Source organism: Barbus barbus, assembly GCF_936440315.1.
Source record: "Barbus barbus genome assembly, chromosome: 20".
NCBI lineage: Eukaryota > Metazoa > Chordata > Actinopteri > Cypriniformes > Cyprinidae > Barbus > Barbus barbus.
This window is the reverse complement of record NC_136748.1, coordinates 18,679,269-18,703,090: the sequence shown is the minus strand read 5'-3', so window position 1 is coordinate 18,703,090 and position 23,822 is coordinate 18,679,269. Positions and strand designations below refer to the sequence as shown.

General features: G+C 37.3%; 1 protein-coding gene across 1 annotated transcript in view; it reads left to right on the top strand.

The window, feature by feature from the left end:
• Positions 1-1,203: 1,203 nt before the first annotated feature.
• Positions 1,204-23,822, top strand: part of LOC306886284 (disks large-associated protein 2-like) — a gene marked incomplete at its 3' end in the record, with an annotated part of 48,015 nt that continues 25,396 nt past the window's right edge. The window contains exons 1-3 of the mRNA XM_079443264.1: positions 1,204-1,279; positions 3,241-4,385; positions 18,455-18,648. Of these exons, the coding sequence (XP_079299390.1) occupies positions 1,276-1,279; positions 3,241-4,385; positions 18,455-18,648 (1,343 nt within the window). The 5' untranslated portion in view covers positions 1,204-1,275. The remainder of the gene's footprint in view (positions 1,280-3,240; positions 4,386-18,454; positions 18,649-23,822) is intronic.

The following is a 23,822-nucleotide window of genomic DNA, read 5'->3' as shown; positions in this document are numbered from 1 at the left end:
CAGGGATGGTCCAGGGTATGAATACTGAAATCATGAGAGGAGGTGACAGGAAGTGCTTCAGGCTGTAGAGCACTGGTGAGCTTTGCCATAACACTCACACAAATCTCTAGAGCCTCAGATGACATCCTCTTAAGACGTACTGAGACCAAAGGCCCTCTCCATCCACCACAGGAAGGAAACCTGTTGAAAAATTGGTTGGGTTTTATTTGTAGGGCTCAGAATCGAGAACTAGTTTTTATTGACCAGCAAATATGCCATGCCACCAGTGTAGTCAGATCCATATACAAATGACTCTTACGAGCTGGTTCTTTTGTAATGAATTGACAGGCTCCTGAATGAGTCAGTGACTAAATCGGCTCACTCACTGAATAAGACAGAGTTAATTACTGAATAAACTACTTTTGGTCATATATGACTTCACATACTTACTGTAAAGTTGTTATTACATCAAACATTTATTTTTGTAATTTTCTTCTTGCCTAATATGTTTGAAATTCAGACAAGATATAATAGCATCAAATACATGGCATATGTTGTCAGCAGCTGGATTGATATAGTGCAAGTTTCTCTGATCTCTGCAGTGAATTATGGAGGGTCTGCTTCTCTCAAGGTGATATTCTTGTGGCTGATTTAGTCCACTGGGTTTAGAAAAGCTCTGTTGTCTCTTTTAAAAAGCAAAGTGTAAAAGATAAAGCTTTTAATTTCAGTCTGCAATCTGTGCTTCTCCTCTGTTGTTGTCTCCAGATATTTCGCTGCAGTTGTGTTGGATTTGGATGAAGGAGAAATAACCAACAACAGGCTGCTGTAAGACTATTATGTCTCCAATGAGACCAGAACCATTCTGGCCCTGTCAGTTTCACCCGTCCCCTCAGATTCAGAAATGTAACATTGTGGTTTATTGCAGAGCCTTCTGGGGCTTAAGGACACAACCGCATCTCTTCGATTTTCTGATGAACAACCCTGATTTCTTGAAGGTTCCTTGCTTTTAACTTTTGAAAGAGCGTAATCAAGTGCTCGCTTTGGCCAGTGTTTACAGACGTAATCCAAATCGGACCGTTTGTTCTGAATGTGCTTTAATGTGATTCTTTGTGTTGTTCAGCCTCTCACAAAGTTTAATTTTAATGAAGTGCCTCTTTGTGATTCGCTATCCCTCTAGAATATTCTTTTGCACGCTCAGAATAAACAAACTTGACATTCTCCTTCAGGTCCTCTTCAATCAAGATGGACTTGGGCATCAGTATGGTGTGTGTGCTGACCTGAGCTAAAGATCTCCTTATGGGTCAGTACTCTATTTGTGCTCTAATTAAACACAAGGGAGGGTTTTGAATTGGTTGCTTTCCAAGTTCATACAAAGATGTTTTTGCTTTTATCTTCAGTCTCAGTTCTAATCAGATACGCAGTTTTTTTCTTTTCTGGGCCCTGTGTGTTTTTCAGAAATATACTACCGTTCAAAAGTTTTTTTTTTCTTTCTTTCTTTTTTTTTTTTTTTTTTTTTAATAAAGCTTAAAAAACCAAGGCTGCATTTAGTTGATCAAAAATACAGTAAAACAGTAATACTGTGAAATATTATTACAATTTAAAGTCAATGTAAAAATACATGTAAATTTGCTATATTTCAAAATGTTATTTTTTCTTGTGATGGCAAAGCTGAATTTTCAGCATCCAGTGTCACATGATCCTTCAGAAATCATTCTAATGTGCTGATTTGGTGCTTAAGAATAATTTCTTATTATCAGTGCTGATTGAAAGAAAAAGAAAAATGACTTACTGACTCCAAACCTTTGACAACAGACGCAAGTGTACAATTTGTAATTTGGCAGCTGTCTTATATACTGACAGCTTGCAGCTACATACCAAACTTTACAGCTACTGATAAATTGAAGAAATTCTCTATTTATAATCAGCTCAAATATGATAATGTCTCATAACAGAGTAGTTATTGGCCATAATACAAGCCACACGATGTAACACACTGGGGCTGTGAAACAATTTATCGTGATTAATCGCATCCACATATATACACATAAACATTTTTTAAATTTTTACATGTATGTGTGTGTATTTATAAATACATAATAAATATAAAAAGTACACACACATATTATGTAAACTCAAACTTTTATTTTGAATGCAATTAATCACAATTAATTGCACACACACACAAAAGAAATAAAAATAATCTTCAGTCCGACTGTGCTGTGCTTTACATAATGTTTTGACAATGTGCTGGTGCCATGTTTGACTTATTTTAATATGTAGTTTTATTTTTTAACAACTTTAATGCCATCATAGATGAAATAGGAGTTTAAATACACTACAAATGCATACTTTCTCAAAATATGAATTTATTTAAATTATGTGCTTTCACTTGAATGTGAAAGACATTTTTAAAATTGTTAATAATACCTTAGATTTAACAAGCCCTCAATTTTGACACTGAATTCTCATTAAAACTAACATGTTTTGTGTATTTTTTTTCTCTCCAGCAATTGAAAAATGACCTTTATTTTAATATGCATTACCCTGTTCTTTCACCACATGAAAATTCCCATTAATCACCTGTGTGAATTGACATATGATACAGCAGCATGAAATAGTTATGTCAGAAAGGGCAAATGGCTGGATGTGAAAAACAGCATCTCTGAGCCCTAGCCCTGATGAAGTTAGCGGCAGGCTGCCCATATGTGGCTGTGATGAAAGATCACAGTGAATATGGTTTTAATCTCAATAGCAATGTCTTTCAAGGACAACCGCTGAAGCACCTCGAAATGCTCTCTCTCTCTCCGTAGCCGGCTTTGACGGATGGCCCAGTGGTTCCGAAATGATAGGCTATTATTTTACTTTGCATTGGATAAATGGCAAGGCTTGCAAATCTGTCCTCGTAAGGCCTGGCAGGACCAGATGGGGAGGATCGGCAGAGGGCTTTGGGACGTGCTTTTGTCCGGACAACATGATTTCATTTCATTCATGAATTGAAGTGTCGTGTTTTCTAAGAGGCTGCCGCATGATCGCTTGAATTCACGAAAACGCCAGCGATTTTGTAATCAGCTCGTTTTAATCCTACCAGACTGTTTTGCAAATAACCCTATTAGCAATTCCTACATGCCCATGGGGAAAATGTCCCAAAATATAGTTTGCAGAAAGATTGAACGAGGTCTAAACTGATGCTGAATGCTAAAGTAAAATGAGTCAAACTCACTAATCCTCTCCGTTCTCTTTTCCTCTCTTTGTCTTTCATAGATCAGCTAGACTCATGGTCTCCACCGCCGTACTTCGATGAAGACAGCTACCCCTCCCCTCCCAGGAATATGAAAGGTTTATCAAGCGGTCGTCCTCAGCTCACCTTCACATCAGGACATGCCTATGGGCTGCCAGACTGCGATCAGTCCCTTGACCCCATGCAGCATGTCGGCCCCGATTCCCGCTCTCCCTACCTGCTCAGTCCGACCGAGAGCTGCCCTCTGGATCCACACCGCTGCTCGCCCCGCAGCTCCATCCACTCAGAGTGCATGGTGATGCCCGTTTCTATGGCATCTGACCACGTTTCCAGCAGCACCTTTCCCAGAATGCACTACAGTTCACACCACGACGGCTCGAGAGACGACGGCTCTGCTTCTCATGGTGGCGGCAGCAGTGGAGGGGTCGGTGCTGGCGGTGGGGGCGGCGGGTCTGGGAAGATGAATCGTATTCCCGCAAACCTACTAGACCAGTTCGAGAAACAGTTGCCAATTCACAGAGATGGTTTTCACACACTGCAGTACCAGCGCACGTCCGCAACCACCACAAGCAGCGAGCAGCGCAATGAGAGTCCCGGGCGCATCCGCCACCTGGTGCACTCCGTCCAGAAACTCTTCACCAAATCCCACTCGCTTGAGGGGTCGTCCAAGATGAACGGTACCAAGGGAGACTCTCGCTCAGACAGTGGACACCACCACCACCACCACCATCACGGACACCACCATGGGAACCACAAACACAGCAAACGGAGTAAGAGCAAGGAACGCAAGTCAGACTCCAAGCAACGCTCAGGGATAGCAGGCTGGTGGAGTTCTGATGACAACCTGGACAGCGACAGCACCTACCGGACTCCCAGCATCATGAGCCGCCACCACGGAGATCATATCACTCACTGTTACCCGGACACAGGCCATGGCCACTTTGGTGACCTTTCGCTCAAGACCTCCAAGAGCAACAACGACGTGAAATGTTCGGCATGCGAGAGCATCGCTATGGCCCCCGAGGGCAAATTTATGAAGCGCAGCTCCTGGTCGACACTGACTGTCAGCCAAGCTAAAGAAGCCTACCGCAAATCTTCCCTCAACCTGGAGAAACCGACCATGCCTCAAGATCTGAAGTCCTCTATGAGGCCTTGTCATTATTTGCAGGTGAGATATTGTTCACGAAGATGCGGTGATGCTGTGCTGTAAGATAGTGGTTCTCAACCATGGGGCCTCAGCAGACTTCCATAGGGATGTAAAGATGACTTAAAGGGATAGTTCACCCAAAAATTATGTCATTAATTACTCACATTCATGTTGATTCAAAACCCGTAAGACCTTCGTTCATCTTCGAACACAAATTAAGATATTTTTGATGAATTCCGAGAGCTCTCTGACCTTCCCATAAACAGCAAGTATCCTAACAGGATCAAGGCTCAGAAACATAGCAAGGACATCGTTAAAATAACTGATGTGATGTCAGTGGTTCAACCGTAATTTTACGAACCATAATTTTACAAAGGGAGTAGCTTTGTAAAATAACAGTTGAAGCACTCACATCAATTATTTTAACGATGTCCTTGCTACGTTGAGCCTTGATCGTTTAAGGATACTTGCTGTCTATGGGAAGGTCAGAGAGCTCTCAGAATTCATCAAAAATATCTTAATTTGTGTTCCGAAGATGAACAAAGGTCTTACAGGTTTTGAACGACATGAGGGTGAGTAATTAATGACAGAATTTTCATATTTGGGTGAACTATCCCTTTAAAACAACTTAAAGACAAAGCTTTAAAATAAACTAAAATGTAAGTTTTTTTGCATTTGTGCAGCCGAAAATGTACTGAAAATATACTGAACATATACAGTATCCTAATTAAATATTCCTTTCTAGACCTGGAAGAGACATGTAAAGTAACAAAAATTGCTATGGGCTATTTAAATTGCTATTTATACGTTTTTGTATTTATGCCGAAAATATTCATATGGTAGTAAATTCATATTGTCATTTTTAGAATTCTTATCCTTAATCCTTATCCAGAAAATCAGAATATTGTTGTGGACAATGTGGGGCCTTGCAGTCAAAAAAGTTGAGAACTACTGCTATAAGAAGAGATTATTAAGTTTAAGAGAAATATTAAGTCATGCTATTCATTTTCAAAACAAACCTCTGTGTGGCTGCTTTCTTATGCATGGATTGTTGTTTAGGCTTCAGAGGGTTCCCAACAGAGCCAAAAGTAATAGTGCACTGAAAGGGTTGAAAAGGCGGGAATATGTTGTTTGTGCTGGTGGAGAATATAGCCTGATTGAAATATGTGTGTTGTTGTGACGTGCTAATGTGCTAAATTGAGAGGCAGATTTATTGGTCCTGTCACTCTGACTAGACCAGTTTGTTCCTGTTGTTTATGTACTGAATTATTGTAAACAATGAGTCATATTGATTAGCATTGATCTTTCTGTGCTAACGCGTGATTTTCCAAATGCATCACATTTCGTCGGAATGCATTATATATGGTGCTGTCAGACCACTGTTAATAGCTACTTGCTGTTTTCTAGTCCATTTGTACAATTAGGCCTCTTTATCCTATATATGGATGCTGAATTGTGACAGGTTAGCATTGTAGCAAAATGCAATCAGTTTCCAAAATTGCTGAAATTAATTACATATCTGTCACTACTATAATCAGTAGTTTACTAAAGATTAATGAATTAATAACATTGTCACCATACTGTTTAGTAATGTTCTTTAATATACAAGTAAAGTTGATTATTGGATTGCAATTAGATATGCAACCTTTAAAAATACTGTGAAAAGTAATTTATGTATGTATTCATGTGCTTATTATCAAAATAAACTCTTAATTTGATTTGTGATTTTTCCCAAATTTTAAATTTAATTTTTTTTTTTTTTAAGATGCTGGTCCAGTTAGACCGTGCTGACAAGTGGTGGTCAACCTAGTGGACTAGCAATGCCTATTGTTGTTGAAGCTGTTTAACCAACATAGCCTTACTGGCTAGTTAAGGAGCCAGGTGTAGAAAGCAACATCTCAAAACAGACTAGCATCCAAAACACAACATATGCTGGTCTGTCAGAACTAGTTAGTATTGCAGATGTCTGACTCAAGCAGTTAGATCAGCAGGTACAATGAAAAACACCCTCAGTAAACATCTGCTGACACAACAGCCTCCACCAGTCCTGGATTTACGCAGTAGCACAGCAGAAGCAGCGAGGCTGATGGCCCCATTGAGATAATTAATGAATGGATGGATCCGAGTGTTTCCTCAGGGAAAGAAAGAATCCAGAGAGAAAGAGAACCTAAATCATTATTAAGTTTTACGTTTTAGAGGCTTGTGGAGACCTCATTCGGGTCCCACTCAGTCAACTTAGACAATACTGAGCTATATTCTATGCTTATTTTGTGTTAACATTGGCAATGAGATTAGGTGATTAATATGCCTGAGATTATCCGGAAGTGAATATGCTACTGTTAAACTGATACTGTCACTGGTCAGTGAGGTTAAAGATACAATATGTAAGATTTTCGTAACAAAATTTCCAAAACGTTCTTGCACAGTTTTATATATTTCATGCAGTTGTGTATTTATATTATCCCAAAAGTTCCCAAGGATTTGTAAATCCAGAGAAATTTCAGTTTTAATATTGTGTAAAATGACCTCCGTGAAGTTGGCCCCCCACCCAATGCAAAATGTTGCAAAAATAGTCTCATTTGTTTGTGCTCCGTTTGTGCTGCTTTGGTTTGTTAAATATAAAATATTTATTTAAAGGTGATTCTCAGGTCACTCAGCCCCCCCACATGCTCCAAATTCACCCTGAATAGCCTCGTTTGTTTGTGCTGGTTTGTGCCGCTGAAAGTTTAGTTTGTGCTGCTTCAGTTTTTAAAATATTAGATATTGAATTTTAGGGTCGATGACGTCATCAGCCCCCCAACACGCTCCAAGGGGGGCTGGTGACGTCATCGCCTAGAATATAATGTCTAATATTTTAAAAACCAAAGTGGCAACTTTTTTTATTTTTGTACCTTTTTTCCTGAGTGTCGGTTGTGATTGGTTAGTGTGCAGAAATTGTGCCCAGCCTTCATCCAGTCCATATGCCTCCTCTAGATCTAATTTGTCTTTATAACAACATTGTGGTAAAGCTTGTTATACTGTAGGATTGTGTCTTTGCCCACTAAATATTGTACCTTTACAGGTTACACAGGATGCAAAATGCTCTTTTAACTTACAAAACAAACACATTTTTTTTTCAACGAAAGTGCAAAACTACTTTCAGCATCCATTTTTCGAAAAGGCCAATGGGTTTTTTGTCAGTAATCACTCCTAATTCTAATTTCAGCTCAAATGCATCTGTGACAAAAATGTGGACTTTCACTGAGGGATGAAAGCAACCTCTTCCCATCTGTCTTTCTTAGCACAGCAATTATAGCTTAAGTGTGTTTGTGTTTCAAATATGTCTAAATGGATTATCATTTAGACATCAGCCTGCAGAAAAAAGGACAGAAACCATCCAGCAGTCAATGACTGTGATGCATCTCTGGGTCAGGTGTTTAATAGGTTCTCTCGACCCACAACAAAAATAGCCTGCGCCGTCTATCACGCTGGTGCTATTTTTGGCTGCTGTTATCGATGCAGCCCGCAGTAACGCAAACTCTCCGGGAGGGACGTGCGCCCACTCTGATGGTCTGGTGTCCTGAGCACCGCATGCTGAGAGATAGCAATAAAGCAGCTATTTTTAGCATGTGTTCATCATGGCGATCACCATCCATGAGTAGATTGTATCATTAGCTGAGATTATGATTTGGAACAAAATCAATGCTAAATGGTTTATGAGATGACTTTTGGCAAGGGTTTCCTCCACATTTCAACACTTCTTACATAAATCATTGATCATGTTATGAAGAGGACAGTGGTTCACTTCATTGTGGGCAGAGACCTCAGTGCTGTGATGGATAGCAGAAGAGGTCAAACTGGCCCCTAAAATTTTTAAGTGGATTCAAGTGGATTTTGATTTCTGCTGCCTCATATCCTATTTATTTTTGTATAACATCTTTGAAAATTAAGTTGCTTGATTTTTGTAGGTTGAAAAAGTTGTTATACTTTAAACTGGCAGATCTGCTCCACCTCTTTCAAGCTTAATCAGATGATTTTTCTCCAATGAGGTGTTTATATTAAGGCTTTTCATTTCCTATGAGCTATCTGTCGGATTATGGATGCTGTATTAAAATGCATGTAAACATAGCAACTGATTTCACTGTCTGATGTAACAATTTTAAATATTTTGGCATGACTTTATGGTGATATCAGTCACTACGAGGTAAATGTCCTACAGCTCAAGGCCAATCCTGATTAAAGTGTAATGGCCCATTCACACATACTGCAAAAAAGAAAATCATTTTCTTCATCAGTATTTCTTCATCAGTTTTTTTGTCTTGTGTTCTAGTAAAATGCAAATATCTTTAAAACTCGATTGGCAAATTGTCTTGATTTAAGCAAGAAAAGGGCTTTTCTTTTCTTTCTTTTTTAAGCTTTTCTTGTTTAAAACTCATGTATTTAGTTGGAAGGCTTAGTTGAATGCTTAAAAAAAGGAAAACAGTGGGTTTAGTAAAATATGGATATATCTAGACGCACACAGTTTTGGGGTTAGTAAGTTTCTTTCTTTCTTTCTTACTTTCTTTTTGCACAGCAAGGATGCATTAAATTGATCAAAAGTGACAGTAGATTGTGTTTCAAATAATTGTTCTTTTCATCAGAGATTCTATTAATCTATTCATCAAAGATTGATGAAAAAATTATGGTTTCCTTAAATTTTTTAAGCAGCGCAACTGTTTTCAACATTGATAACGTAATATTTAACCTGAACACTGAAGCCTGGAGTAATGGCTGCTAAAAATTCTGCTTTGCCATCAGAATAATAAATGACATTTTCAAATGTACTAAATATTTACTTTAAATTGTTGTAATATTTCACTTTAAATTGTTGTAATATTTCACAGTATTACTGTTTTTACTGTATTTTGATCAAATAAATGCGGCCTTGTTGAGATATGTCTTAGTGATCCCAAACCTTTGGACAGTAGTTCTATTCTCTGAAAAGCTTCTTATGCTATTGGAGCCTCAAGTATATTTATCTATTTTTAAAAAGATGTTTAGATATTTTTACTCTACAAAAAAAGAAAGAAAAAAAAGATTTTTCTGTGTGGAGGTTCCCATGTTGATTTGATGTTGGTTAGCTATAAGTGTTTCCGCTGCCGTTGGGCTGTGTAACTGGCAATAACTTTTGAAAATCTACTCACAAATTAGATTTAGTGCTTGTAAAAAATAAGATGTCATTCCTACTAAAAATTAGCATTCTGAATGATAATTTGTTTTTATATAAATTGCATCAGTGCATAATACATCACATCATGAAGAAGATGAATGATTCTAAGTCCTAACTAACCTGGGATGACGACAATAGGCTTTATGCTGAACGTTGCATGAACAAACAGGAAACAGATCTCATTCCATTCATTTTGTCAGACAATGTGTTAACAGCAGTATGAACTGACAGCATAATCAGTGGTCTTTTAAGCTAACCAACTATTTTTTTTTATTGTTGACATTTTATTTGATTTTATTATCCGAATGTTTGTCAAAAGAAGAAAAATAAACTAGATATCAGTCAGCTTATGCAATGGACACTGGTCATGCTCATCTTTGGTAGCTCCTTTGAAGGCATCTTATAGCTGTATGTTTAATGAAGCACAAAAACCTGAATATGTTTTTTCATGCCTAATGTTCGATAATACTCCTGCATGTGGGCAGAGACATAATCATGTAAAGTAGTGAATTTGCTCATAACATAACGTCTCCTCTGTATTTCCTAAACTCAGCTACAAGAGGAGACAGATGATGTGTCTTCAGTCCCATTGGTAGTCGCTGCATCACATTCCATTTACATAAAGCTGAACTTTTCTCAACTTTATGTGAATGTCCTTAAGAGTAGCACTGAAAGTCAGGAATGAAGTATTTAAACATTATGACTTTGACATTTCAGTAGAGGTTGGCAAAGATCGCTGGGTATAGTCCGCTGCACTGTGAACATCAGAAATATTCACTCCCTGAATGATATAGGATCATGGGAGTTTTAAATGAACAGACCTCTCCATCTGAGCCCGGCATTGACTATCCGCAAACTTTCACGCTTGCGCAGTTTACCCTTCTCATTATGATTCCACCTTGCTCTTTCTCTCTGTATTCTTCACCTGCATCTAAAGGCTACAAGAAGAGAGGATTGCATTTTGATAGATTTTCTGATAGGTCAGTGAAGGTGAATCTAATAACCAATTAACACGACTGTTTACAAGCCAGCAGGAGCCAAACAGCAACTCCTTCCACACACACACACACTCTCTCTCTCTCTCTCTCTCTCTGTCTCTCTCTCTCTCTCTCTCTCTCTCTCTCACACACAGACACAAAGAGAACCTGTCTTGACAACAACTCAATAAACTGTGAGAGTCAGACAACTAAAGAGGTCAGACACAGCTGGGTGTGTGTGTGTGTGTGTGTGTGAAGATGGGTTAGGGAATGTTGGTGACAGAAGATGCTATTTGTGTCATTGTTTATCCCCTAAATGAGCTTGAACATGTTTAGTCTTTCAGAGGAGATAATCACATACACTTGTTCAAAAACAAACATAACGTAAATTAGCTTTAATATTGAATTTGTTTAACTAGCTAATACTAAATTAGAGTAAAAAAATAAATCAATACCACGTGTCATTAACATTCAGTGCTTCTCTGAATTAGTTTTTTCATCACTGTAATATTTTGTGTTTTGTGATGTTTTTTTTTTGTGATTTTAAACTATCTCTGATGAGGAAACCTTATATCATTGAAAGTTTCTTATGACTTATGAAATATTCTGAAATAGCAGTTTTCTATTTAAACATTATTTTAAAATTTAATTTTTTCCTCTGATGGCAAAGCTGAATTTTTTACAAGCCATTAATCCAGTCTCACACGGTTCTTCAGAATATGCTACTAATTTCAATAAACACTTCTTATCAGTTGCTTATTGATATATTGCAACATTGAGTTATACTGCTTAATATTTTTTGTGGAAGCTGTGTTTCCTTTATTTCCAGGAAGAAAGTAAAAATAAATATATAAATTACTATTTATTTATTTATTTAAATCCTACTGACCCCAAACTTTTACAAAAAAAAAAGTACAAAAAATTCTTATGCAATATACAATAAAATTATAATTTTTTATATATTATATTATATATATATATATATATATATATATATATATGGCATGCCATTCTGGAAAATTTGAGTTTATAGAATGGAATGAAAGTTTGAAATAAAGTCTGAATATATAAAATAAAAGTTTGAATTTATGGAATGAAAGTCTGAATATACAGAATACAAGTTTGGATATATAGGACGAAACTTGAATTGGGTGGATGGTTGACATTAAAGAGTTTACCGGTGACATCCTGTGTGATAGATGTGTACATCTGAATTGTAACGTTCTGATCTAACCGCGATTCTGATCTAAAAGATTAAATCTAATCTTTTTTTTTTTTACAGTGTACTGCTGATTAATTATAGCGATGTTTACTTTACAATGTTTATATGGTAATGTGTTTTAGACGGTTGTAAGAATGCATATTTTATCTCCCTCATGAACTTGAATGAACAGCCTGCAAATAAGAATTCCGGTGTATTTCGGTCTTGTTTCGGGGATTCCAGTTACAGGAAGGAAAGACTAAGGACATTATTTGACATATTCAATAAATAGATTTTACTATCAGGATTATTATAGTTAACTAGAACCATAAAAAGTATGCGTTAGGCCCTGATGAGCACAGAATTAAGCTCTATTTTGTGTCTTTTTGCACTTGAATTGTCAAAAAACACAATTATGTCAAACTGTCAGTTTAGTCCTGTATTCAAGTAACAGTTGTGTGATACTTAAATGCTTAATTAATGCATTACAGTTTAACCAAACTCAGTAGATTTTAGTTGAATAAATCTACTGTATGTTTAGTAGACTAAAACTAAAACAATTCAAATGACTAAAATATGACTAAAACTATATGGTATTTTAGTCAAAAGACTAAATAATAAAATAATTTAATTTATAATAAAACTAAATCAAAATGCTGTCAGAATTAACACTGTGTGTAATGTCTGAGATGATGGGATATCAAGATGATGGGATGTACACTCCAAACTGTTTGCATTGTTTGGAATATGATCAGCTGTTGCCAAACGTTTTTAGATCAACACAGTATTGAAAAATTTGAGGAAATGACATTATTAAAGTCATTCAATACAGAAAACTATTGCTCTGATAACAAGGATATAACTAGCTACAGTATATTATTTTTCATTAAATACTGTCAAATTTGCATTTTAATTCCATACACTGCAAATTTAATTCTATATATTCAGACTTTCATTCCATATATTCAAACTATCATTCGATATATTCAAGTTTCATTCCATATATTCAATATTCATTCTATACATTCAGACTTTCTTTCAGTATATTCAAACTTCATATTATAAATACCATAATTTCCTGAACGGCATGCCATATTTTTATATATATATATATATATATATATAATATAATATATAATATATATATATATATATATATATAACATATTAATACATTTTAAAAGTTATCTGGCATGAGGTCAGCAATAGGTTCACATTCTATAGTCTAGAGTTGATCAAAATAAAAGTAACATTTTAAAATGGGGAGCTAAAACAATACTTTCTGATTGAAGGAGCTACCTGATATATATACTGAAATACCTGATATACATAAACCTGTGGCCATGCATCATACCAGTGAGACACAGCCCGCTCTCTATTTTCATATGAATTCGTGTTTCTTTGTTACTCTCATGTGTAAAAGTAATGTCTAGACTACTTTTGTATAAACTGTTTAGCAAAATCTTCACCAGTTAATATGTTTCTACTATCACACAGTATACAGACCATACGGGCCATCCGTACTGGGGAAAGGGGACTCGAATCTCAGTGATTTATCAGGAGTTTTACACCACAGATTGTGTCTGTCCTCTGGCGTTTTTGGTTAATTAAATGTCTAAAAATATCAAACTCCTTCAAGACTTAATTAACCTAAAGACTTCTATGGATTGTGTGTGTGTGTGTGTGTGTGTACAAGGGTGTCCGTGACATTTACTCATTTTCATTGACTCCTGGATCAGAATCATTCTTCTTGCAGAATGCTAAAGACCCACGAGGCTGCTGAAATGTGCCCCTTGTCACCTGCTTGAGAGGCTGTCTGATAAACAAAAGGTTTTGGTAGAAGGACACAGAGTTAATCAAGCTGTTTATATTAAATGCCATGTGCTGTGGTTCAATTAATTCAAATCTTTAATGAAATATGTTGCATGGCCTTTGAAACACTGAAATAATTTTTTTAAATGTTAAAATAATTTATCCTAAAAATAAATATTTATAATTCACATTATTTAGTCATCCTGATGTCATTACAAACTTGACATTAATTTTTACTAGAACAGAAATTGAAAATTAAAAAAAAAAAGTTTTGCTGGTCGACCAAAGTTTAAGTCACTATTAAGCAATAATCTTCACCTCCAGCAAATCATGATTCGGTAAGCTGAACTCAAGAAACAGTGTTTAGAAGTTTAGTTTAGATTTTTAGAAAGTTTCTTTTTTATGTTTTTGAAAAAAAAAAAGCCTCATGCTTCAAGGCAATATTTGTTTTGAAATAAGGCTCCATCATATTTTTAAATATTTTTTGTCATAAATTTTATAATAATAAAATAATAAATAGAATTTATTTCTGTGACAGCAAAGCAGAATTTTCAGCAGCTATTTCAACGGTCTTCAGTGTCACATGATCCTTCAACAATCATTCTAATTTGCTGATTTGGTGCTCAAGAAACATTTCTTATTATCATCAGTGCTGAAAACAGTTGTGCTGCTTAATATTTTTGTGGAACTGTTGACACATCTTTTGGGTTCTTTGATGAATAGAAGGTTCAAAAGAACATCTTTTATTTGAAATAGAAATCTTTTCATTTGAAATATAATTAAATGTCTTTACAGTCATGTTTGATCAGTTTAATGCTTTGCTAAATAAATGCATTTATTTCTTTATAAAACTAATCTTACTGACCCCAAACTTAGTCTAAATTAACAAATTTATTAAAAATAAATAGTTTGAACTATCATGTATGATCACCAGTAAACGACTTAAATTTAAATGTTATGTCACATAGATCACTTTTATGAGGATTTTGGCTTCATTTTGAAATCTTGAAAGCATCAGTCCCCCTTCACTGTAATCACATGGAAAAGAGCGATCTCTTCAAAATCCTCCTTTTGTGTTCCACAGAAGAAAGAAAGTCACAGTTCTGTTCTTTTGTCACTATGTTGTAATAAATTAATTTATTGTCATTCCGCTACATGTGGGGACATACAGTGGAACGAAATGTCGTGCCTTGCAGGACCACGGTGCTACATAAATACAGACATACAACAATGAAGTAAAAAAACTAAACCTATACACAACTAATCTACTGACAGATTTAACTATAAGTATACTATATATAAATATTTACCCTATACAAACTAAAAAAATAAAAGATAAAAAATACAAACTATATGAATGCTTCACATAAATACTGTACAAAGAGAGACATTTTGAGTCAAGCAGCTGGTTGGGGAACAGAGCAGGATGATTTGTAGCACATGAGCATGTAAACATACATATATTGCTGAGTCTTTTGTGGGATTGTGTACACGCAGCAGTGTGTGTAAAGTGTCCAGTGCACAAAGAGGAGAGTGTGTTACTACAGGTGGTTTGTACAGGCCCACTCACCTGTGTGTAGCACACTTCGAATTGCACAAAAAAAAGTTCCATACAGTTTTTTCTTTGGTGTTGGGGGGGGGGGGGGGGGGGGGGGTGTTGGGGGTGGGGCGTGGTCCATGTTTCAGCAGGTAGGGTTTGCATGGGGTTTCAGAGGGGGGCGGGGTGGTTTGAGTTCAGGGCTCTCACAGCCTGGGGGAAAAAGCTGTTGAGCAGTCTGGCAGAGCGGGCTCTGATGCTCCGGTACCGTCTTCCTGATGGTAGGAGCTGGAAGAGACTGTGGGAGGGATGGGTGGAGTCCTTCACGATGCTGTTGGTTTTGCTGGAGCATCATGTAAGGAAAATGTCCAGGAAAATGTCCAGGAGCTGTTGTGGGATTATTGTGTTGAATGCCGAGCTGAAGTCAATGAACAGCATTCTAACATAGGAGTCTTTATTTTCTAGGTGGGTAAGAGCCAGGTGGAGGGTGGAGGAAATTGCATCGTCCGTAGAGCGGTTTGGACGGTATGCAAACTGGAGCGGGTCGAGTGTGTTGGGGAGGCTGGTTTTGATGTTCAGCCTCACAAAGCACTTCATCATGATTGGAGTCAGTGCTGTGGGACGGTAGTCATTTAGACAGGACACAGGTGATTTCTTGATACCGGTATGATTGTTGTGGATTTGAAACATGTGGGGACGACTGCCTGGCTCAGCGAGGTGTTGAAGATATCTGTTAGGACATCTGTCAGCTGTGCAGCACAGTCTCTCAGAACACGGCCAGGTATGTTGTCAGGTCCCGCAGCCTTGCGTGGGTTAATCCTAGATAGGGTCTTCCTTACGTCGGCTGGAGACAGACAGAGCGCCCGGTCGTTGGGAGGTGTGGGCAGTTTTTGTGCAGGTGTGTCATTCTGCATTTCAAACCATGAATAAAAGTGGTTGAGTGCATCGGGGAGGGATGTGTCCTCATCACAGGGCTGTGGCGGGGGCTTGTAGTCAGTGATGGTCTGAATGGCTTGCCACAGGCTCCGTGTGTCTCTGCTGTCTGTGAAGTGATTGTTGATTTTTTGAGCATATGACCGTTTTGCATTTTTGATGCCACAGGACAGACTGGCTCTTGCTGTTTTGAGGCTGCTTTATCTCCTGATCTGAATGCTTCATATCTGGTCTTTAGCAGCCCACGAACCTCTGCTGTCATCCATGGCTTCTGGTTTGCACGTGTGGTGATGGTCTTGGTGACTGTCACATCATCAGTGCACTTTTTGATATAAGCAGTCACAGTTTCATTGTACTCATGCAGGTCTGTGTGGTTGTTGTAGGTGGCTGCCTCTTTAAACATGTTCCAGTCTGTGTCCTGGAAGCAGTCCTTTAGTGCTGAGGTGGCATTGTCTGGCCATACTGTTATCTGCTTTTGTGTTGCTCTGACAGGATGTTTTCAGAGTACTGATGTAAAGTAGTGTTCTGAAGGTTATGAGGATGATGACGGTTGCTAGGTGACAAAAGTGGTCTCTGCTAGTGTGAATAGAGAATGCGTCATAAATATGCCAGTGCCTTGTTTCTGTCATGTGATCCGTCACTCAGGTATCAGACCTGAGTGAAACGTAGTTCATTCACAAGAAGAGAGTCATTAAGCATACAAGATCATGACAACAGTAATATTACTCAGTCACCGTCCACAAGTAAAGATAGTCTGTGATAAGTGGTTTCTGTGAAGATGTTCTTGGGGAAAGTGCCAAGAAGTAAATGTCAGCCAGTATAGGTGATGGATAACAGTCGTGGCAATGTCACCGTGTCAGCGGTGTTGGCAATGAATTGTGTTGAGGAGTCTGTTTTAATGAGCATCCAGCCATTTCCTGCATACGCTGTTCTTATTTTCTTGGTCTTGCTGACTGCTTAGTAAACAGACATACCTAGTGAGGAGGTTTTTTAAGCTACTCTCTTTTCACTAAAATAAAAGCTTATTTTTCACTCTGTCAGATCCTAAACCTAGTCTTCTAGCACTTTCCATTTTTGGTACAAAATTAGGCCTGAAACTTTTAACTTGACCTTCAGAGGATGCTGATAGTCAAACCTCCTTTTCTATTAATTTTATGTAAGTTTTCAAATATGAATTTTCTATTCTTACACTCCTGTTGTGGGATGTCCAACTGCAATTTAAAAGTAGACCTTTATAGTTTCTAATGGTGTTTTACTCTTATCAGTACGACCAAAAATGACAAAGTAATTTAAGTTCTTTTCACCGTTAGCAGGAAAAAATGCAACTGAACACGTCCAAGTGTTCACCAACCTCAGGGGGGATAAACATTAAGTTCATAAATAAATAAATAGATAAATAAATAATAGCCCACATGAGTAAATGGCTTATAATTGAGTTTCTAATAGCCAAAGGAACAAATGATATTGTATATTTATTGATATATTTACTAAATAAAATATGTTTGTTTGATGTTTTTTTAAATTTTGTATCAGGGTTAAATGATTAAACTTGACAAATGCAGTCAGCAGTTCAGTTTGTAATGTATAAAAGATTTGAACATGGAATGAGATTGTTTACGTGTGGTATTACAGTTTGTCTAACTTTTAAAGTAGTTATAAAAGCCAAACAAAAAATAAGATTTGTGTGCTTTTATGCTTTATAAAGGTAATAGTACAACAAACTATTTCATAGTCATGAAAACTGCAAACAAGAAAAGCTGTCATACATTAAACTTTGCTAACAATTTGCAGGGAGTTTGATTGACAGGCCATGTGACCAATCCTAATGCCAAATCTGCTATTTTTGTCTGACAAACAAACCAGACAGGAGAGTAGATTAATGTTGGTGGACTTGAACTTGAAAAATGGTGTGTGTAACACTTTATTTTGATAGTCCACACTTTAGACATTCTACTAACAGGAAGTAACTTTGCAACTACATTTTAGCTAGCAGTCATTAGAGTATCAATAGACTGTCTGCTTAATATCTTCTAACCCTTTATTTTGATAGGTCCACAGCATACGACATACTGACTATTAGAAACTTTGTAAGTATATGTCAACTTATTCTACTAACCCTAAACCTACCGTAACAGTCTACTCTGAGAGTTAGTAGACATGTAGTTGCTAATGAATGAGAATTAGTTGACATGTAGTTAGCATGTAGTTACAAAGTTACTTATAGTTTGTAGAATGTCTAAAGTGGACTATCAAAATAAAGCGTAACCATGGTGTGTACTGACATCTTTCCATGGTTGAAACATGGTCTTTTGGAAGGGTCGGTTCTATCTTCCCTATCCCTCCTTTCAACATATTTTGTGACAGTCTATATGCATGTGAGGAAGGTGTGTCTGTGCTGTAATATATATCCATTTTATAAAAACAGAATTTATGTACATACAGGTCCCTCAGGATGAATGGGGAGGGAGAGATGAGGAGATCCCATGCAGAAGGATGCGGAGCAGCAGTTACGTTAAAGCCATGGGTGACCAGGACAGTGGAGACTCTGACGGCAGCCCTAAAAACTCCCCACAGAAAAGCGTGCGACCCAACGCTCTTGTCAAATCCGTGCTGCAGAGACAACTTTCAGACCAGAGGTAGGATTTTTGATCAGCCAGTGAATGTCATTAGAAGCCCCATCTAATCAGAGGTTAGAGTGATTAATGCACAAAGTCTTAAAGTAGAAAACAGGCATGCAATCATTAACCGGTTATTTATCCACTAGCACAGAGGCCCACATTCTGCGACATGTGGGATCCTTTTTGTTGAATATGCAAATGCATTTTTGATCTTGTTATGAGCCATCATGAAACATCTGCAGTCACATCACAGATTGTGCATTATAGACTCTCGCTATGAAAACGGGACGCCCTGGTTTACCGTTTGAAACCGCCGTTTAGCAGTACCGGTAAATTTGAATGAAAAATTGAAGCAATTAAGATGACAAACTCACATATAATCTTACAGACGAGCTGCTGAAAGTGATTCAATACACACTGATTTCTGCTGCAACTGAGCTTACTGCATCTGCGTCTTCATATCAAAAAGCAATGCTGTCTGTTATAGAAAGTGACTGTGAGTCAGGCATCTATGACTAAGGCAAGAGCCTTCTACAGTCTGCTGGTCATGTAATACATTGAATATTGAATGCCGAATACTATATATGCCACATAAAAAGGCTAAACTTTCAGTAATACCTGCAACAAAGAAGTTGCGTTCATTTTGTTTCACTTTTAAAGATTTCAAGCCCACTTAGAAGTGAAACTTTTGTATATTTTCTCCCAGTCTTTGTAAACATTCCAGATATTGTTCCATCTTGAGCCAGCATTGAATTTTGGGATATTCCTGTTACACTGCACCCGCTCTCTCGCACAATACCACCTGGTGCCTTTGTTCTCTCCCAGACGCGAGGATTATTTTGTGCTCTGTATTACAGGGGCTGTACACCATTATGGAAAGCTCTGAAACATGATGTTATAAATTTGGCAAGACTGCCTCTCTCAAAGTACATCTAATGAAAGAGAGTGTAGCACATCAAATGAGCTCTTCCCCTGAGTAGGTGCATGGAACAGTGCATTCACTGCTTATTATGAAAAAGTAGGCAGGGATTCCACAAGAAGATGTGTCCCATTATATCTAGCTACAGTGTAAGATAGCATTCCATTCAGGTAAGAATTAGCATTGGCTGCTTTGAAGAAGTTCATATGCCCTTAAAAAGATTTAGAATTTTCCTACCTGATTGCCTAATTCTAACCCCACACCTAACCCTAAACCTACCAATACTAGGGGGGTAATAATCTGGCGGGGGTCAGAATTGGGCACAACACCGGTACCAATATGGCACTGGTACCTATGTAACCGGTATGTACTAGAACCAAATCAGAACTCAAATTTCGGTGCCTCATTTCAGTGCTATGCCTGAGCGATCAATTGAAATATTTGACCTTTGTTTCTCCGAAACGAACGCAAGAAGCATCATCAGCGGCACCGCACGTGAAAAATAATTTCCCGACCCAGAAAATACACGTCAACTCAAGTTGGAAAACTCTAATTATACAAATCTTTGTAGTAACGCTAGTGTGCTGTTTTCACATTTCGACTTAAAAGCACAACTCGGGAAATGAGAGCATCCGAGGAGCGCGTGAATGCACTAATTACATTTGCTCTGACAGCAGCAGCTAGCCTTCTATTTACTAGCTAAGCTAAACATGCTTAAATTAAAATGCCTAAAGCTAAAATTCTCTTGTTCACGTTTTTAAACCTGTTGTCCAACAAAATAGAACATTATACCTTTTTTAGTCCACAACACCAGTTAACCCCTTAACTGTCACCCCCCATTTTTGAACTATCCAAACTTAAACTCTCATAATTCATGAAGATTATATGAAAGTTTTCATGAAAGTTATAGAAGTTTAAATTTACTGTAAAGAAAATACACAGTACAAATTTTTTATATATTTTAAATAAAATAAATATTTTACATAACAGGTTTTACTCTAAAATTTATATAAAATTAAAGCCTTATGTCTAAATAAGTTATGTTCCAAATTTGAAGTTGATATTAAAACAAATTGAGGTTTCTGTGAGATTTTATTTAGGGCGTCATACCGCAAACAGCCACCGGGTGCCATCCAAACTCCATTGAATTTTTTTGATGCATTTTTCTGTCACAAATGTCTAAATTTCTCTGTCAATATTACTTCGATCACAAAAAGATGAATATCAAATATCCGATCAAATATGGAATCCTGAGAGTCAGACCTTTCTGACGATATTGTCAAGATTATAAAAAGTTTTGATTCTAAAAGACCATAATACATTGTGTAATATGACATTTGACACGCTCACTAAAGGGGAGGAGACCGCCAAAAGATTTTAAAGTACCATTTCCATGTTAAAATGTTAAAACATGCTGAAATGCATCCCTACAAAAGAAAATATATATTTATCTGTACAGCTTTGTCATGCACAGAAGAAAACCAAGGACCTTTAAGAGCAGTAGGAACTACCTTTGAAAGACAAAATAAATTGGCTCAGTTGCCTGTCATACAGCTCTTGCTTCAGTACCCTGCACCATGCAAGCTGCATTGTGATTATAGAAGATAGTAAATTACTATATTACAGTAGATTATAGTAGATGATACAATAACCATATAAACAGCCTTTCAATTTCTATTATTTAATTTAATTTATTATTTCTATTGTGTTATTTTCCACTTCCAAGTGTCATTTAGGGTTTCAAATATAAAGATTGGTTTAATCTGTTTTTCAGAGCTAGCATGTCATGCTCACTCCTCCTTTGGAGAGTCAATGTTGTCCACATCCCAGCAGTCACTTTTGAGATGGTTATGCACACAATCCAAACCAAATGCTGGGCCATGTTCTGGCACTTTTTGTCTATCCAAACCGAGCTATTGAATCTAGAGGAAATGGGTCACCCACCGTTGCCTTCTGTTATGAAAATCAGACTTGAGAAGACAAGCTTAAGATTCAAACATGCCATCTGATCAACTCCAAACAACATGTGCAGGATGATGTTGTAGGACAGTAATCTGCCTAAATATGCTCTCGGGGCTCTTCCATCTTGTGTGATGAATGCTTAAACATTTATGCTCGCCTTACTGATTGAAGATTACTGACATGCTGAAAACACAATGGCTCTGTTGTGCTGCCAAAACCACACACACACACACACACACACACACACACACACACATATATATAGTGTATGATAGTGTATAGATAGACAGATAGATAGATTAGATAGATAAGAAATTCATGTTTTTATTTTATGCTATATATATATATATATATCACGGTTTCCACAAAAATATTAAGCAGCACAACCATTTTCAACATGTTTTGGAAAAAGCGTTTGCCATCTTAAAATTCTGCGTTATTCAGTTGTAAAAATGTAGCCTTACTTTTGGAACAGAGCGAGGTTACATTTTCTACTAAGGAGAGAACAGCAGAACATTCTGATGGAACAGTGCGGACTTGGCAGGGCAGGGGGCGTTGTGATGCAGTGACAACATATCAAAGCATGGTAAGCTTTAGAGTGCATGCAAGCTTATCACTCAAGACAGCCTCATTTATCTCTGCATGGCCCAGGCCCACTGATGGAAATCCTCAGAGAATATACAGTAGGAAGACTGCAAGAGGGTGCTGACGACACAGCCAGCAGCAGCTCCACAGAATGTTGAGATACACTGACCTTCAGAGGGGCTCATCACCAATCAGGGTTATTAAAGTTTATCAGTTCAGTACAGCACCACTGGACCACCCACACATTTTAATGGCACCAGGACATGAGTGCAACCCGCTTATAACTGCTTTAGAGTTCTTTGTGATCTCTTAGTATATTTGTAATGTGCTTAGATTTTCAACAACCTGCTGGGAATATTGAGAAAAGTTCATTTAATTGCCCCCATTGTGTTCTTTGTGTTGGCAAATTAATGCATCAAAAAGCCCCATGTTTTCCTTCTCTATTTTGAAACGATTCAGAATAACTTAATGCATGATACAGCTCTAATGAAGCTCCCTGCAGTGATGAGCTTACACATGCTGAACATCTGCCCTCTGCAGGTTCAGAATGTGTTGTAGTTACAGCATGAGGCAGAGCTTTAGAAATCTTCCCAGCAGCAGCAGAGAAGGACGCACACCGTGCAAACCGAGGGAGACACATTGACTGTATTGATTTTTAGAGCTCAAGAATCACCAACAGTAGCATCAAATCTGTCCCTGCGTCCTGAAGTCTCGTCACGCTCTGCAACTTCATCTGCAAACACTCCAATCATGTTTTCTTCCTAAGATCTCAGATTAGAATGAGCCTTGGTTTTTGTCTGTTGGCTCTTCTGCAACTATAGAGATGATAGCTGAATGGTAATTCTTTGAGCTGTGCTTGGGTGGGCTGTTTCTTACTTGCCCAGCAGAATCTCACAGCAGAAATGTCACCACAATCTACACTAAGCGTTCAGGAATGTGTTTGTGTGCACATTTCTGCAGATCTCAGGAGACTGGTGTTGAGAGAGAGTGGGAGAAAGTGTGATTATATTCCTAGAGGGGACTAGCTGCAGTGTGAATTCTGCAGGAAAGATTACCCAACTAATCCCAAACTCCTACAGACATGACCAGAGTTTGAACTAACTTTTAAACCTAACTTTTATCAAACATTCTCTCCAACATAGCTGCACCTGTAATTAATGCACCCGTATTAAAATATGTTGTTAAATGCATAATAATGTTGAGAATATTTTTTGAATGTATAAAGATTTTCAAATTAGTCAAATTTATATTATGTGATATTATTATTAGATATGAATTATTCACCTTTGTGGATCAACTGCCAGTTGCATACGTTATGTGTAACATGCTTTTTATTTTAGAGGAATTTATTTATATAGAAGAATAAGAGATTAGAGACAGTCTTTTATTTTGTTTATTTTTAGTTTCATTTGATGCTTGATAAGTGTGTACATTGTTCTTAAAATTCTATAATTTTTTTTATTTGAACAACTGTAAAAACGTAATTTGCAATTTTGTGGCTTTACACATTAATTCAAATGACATCTAGTAAAACTGGCTTAGAGCATCATTACAGATTGAACTCATGCATTTACAAATTAAAGTCTTTCTTTTGATCCTAAAAGTATCTCGTATCTGTTCACAGCTCATACCGTTTGGACAAGTCAAGCCGGGACATGGTCAAATACCTCACCAATATCACTGCAGATTTAAGGTGAATATGAGCAGACATACACATTTAGACTTT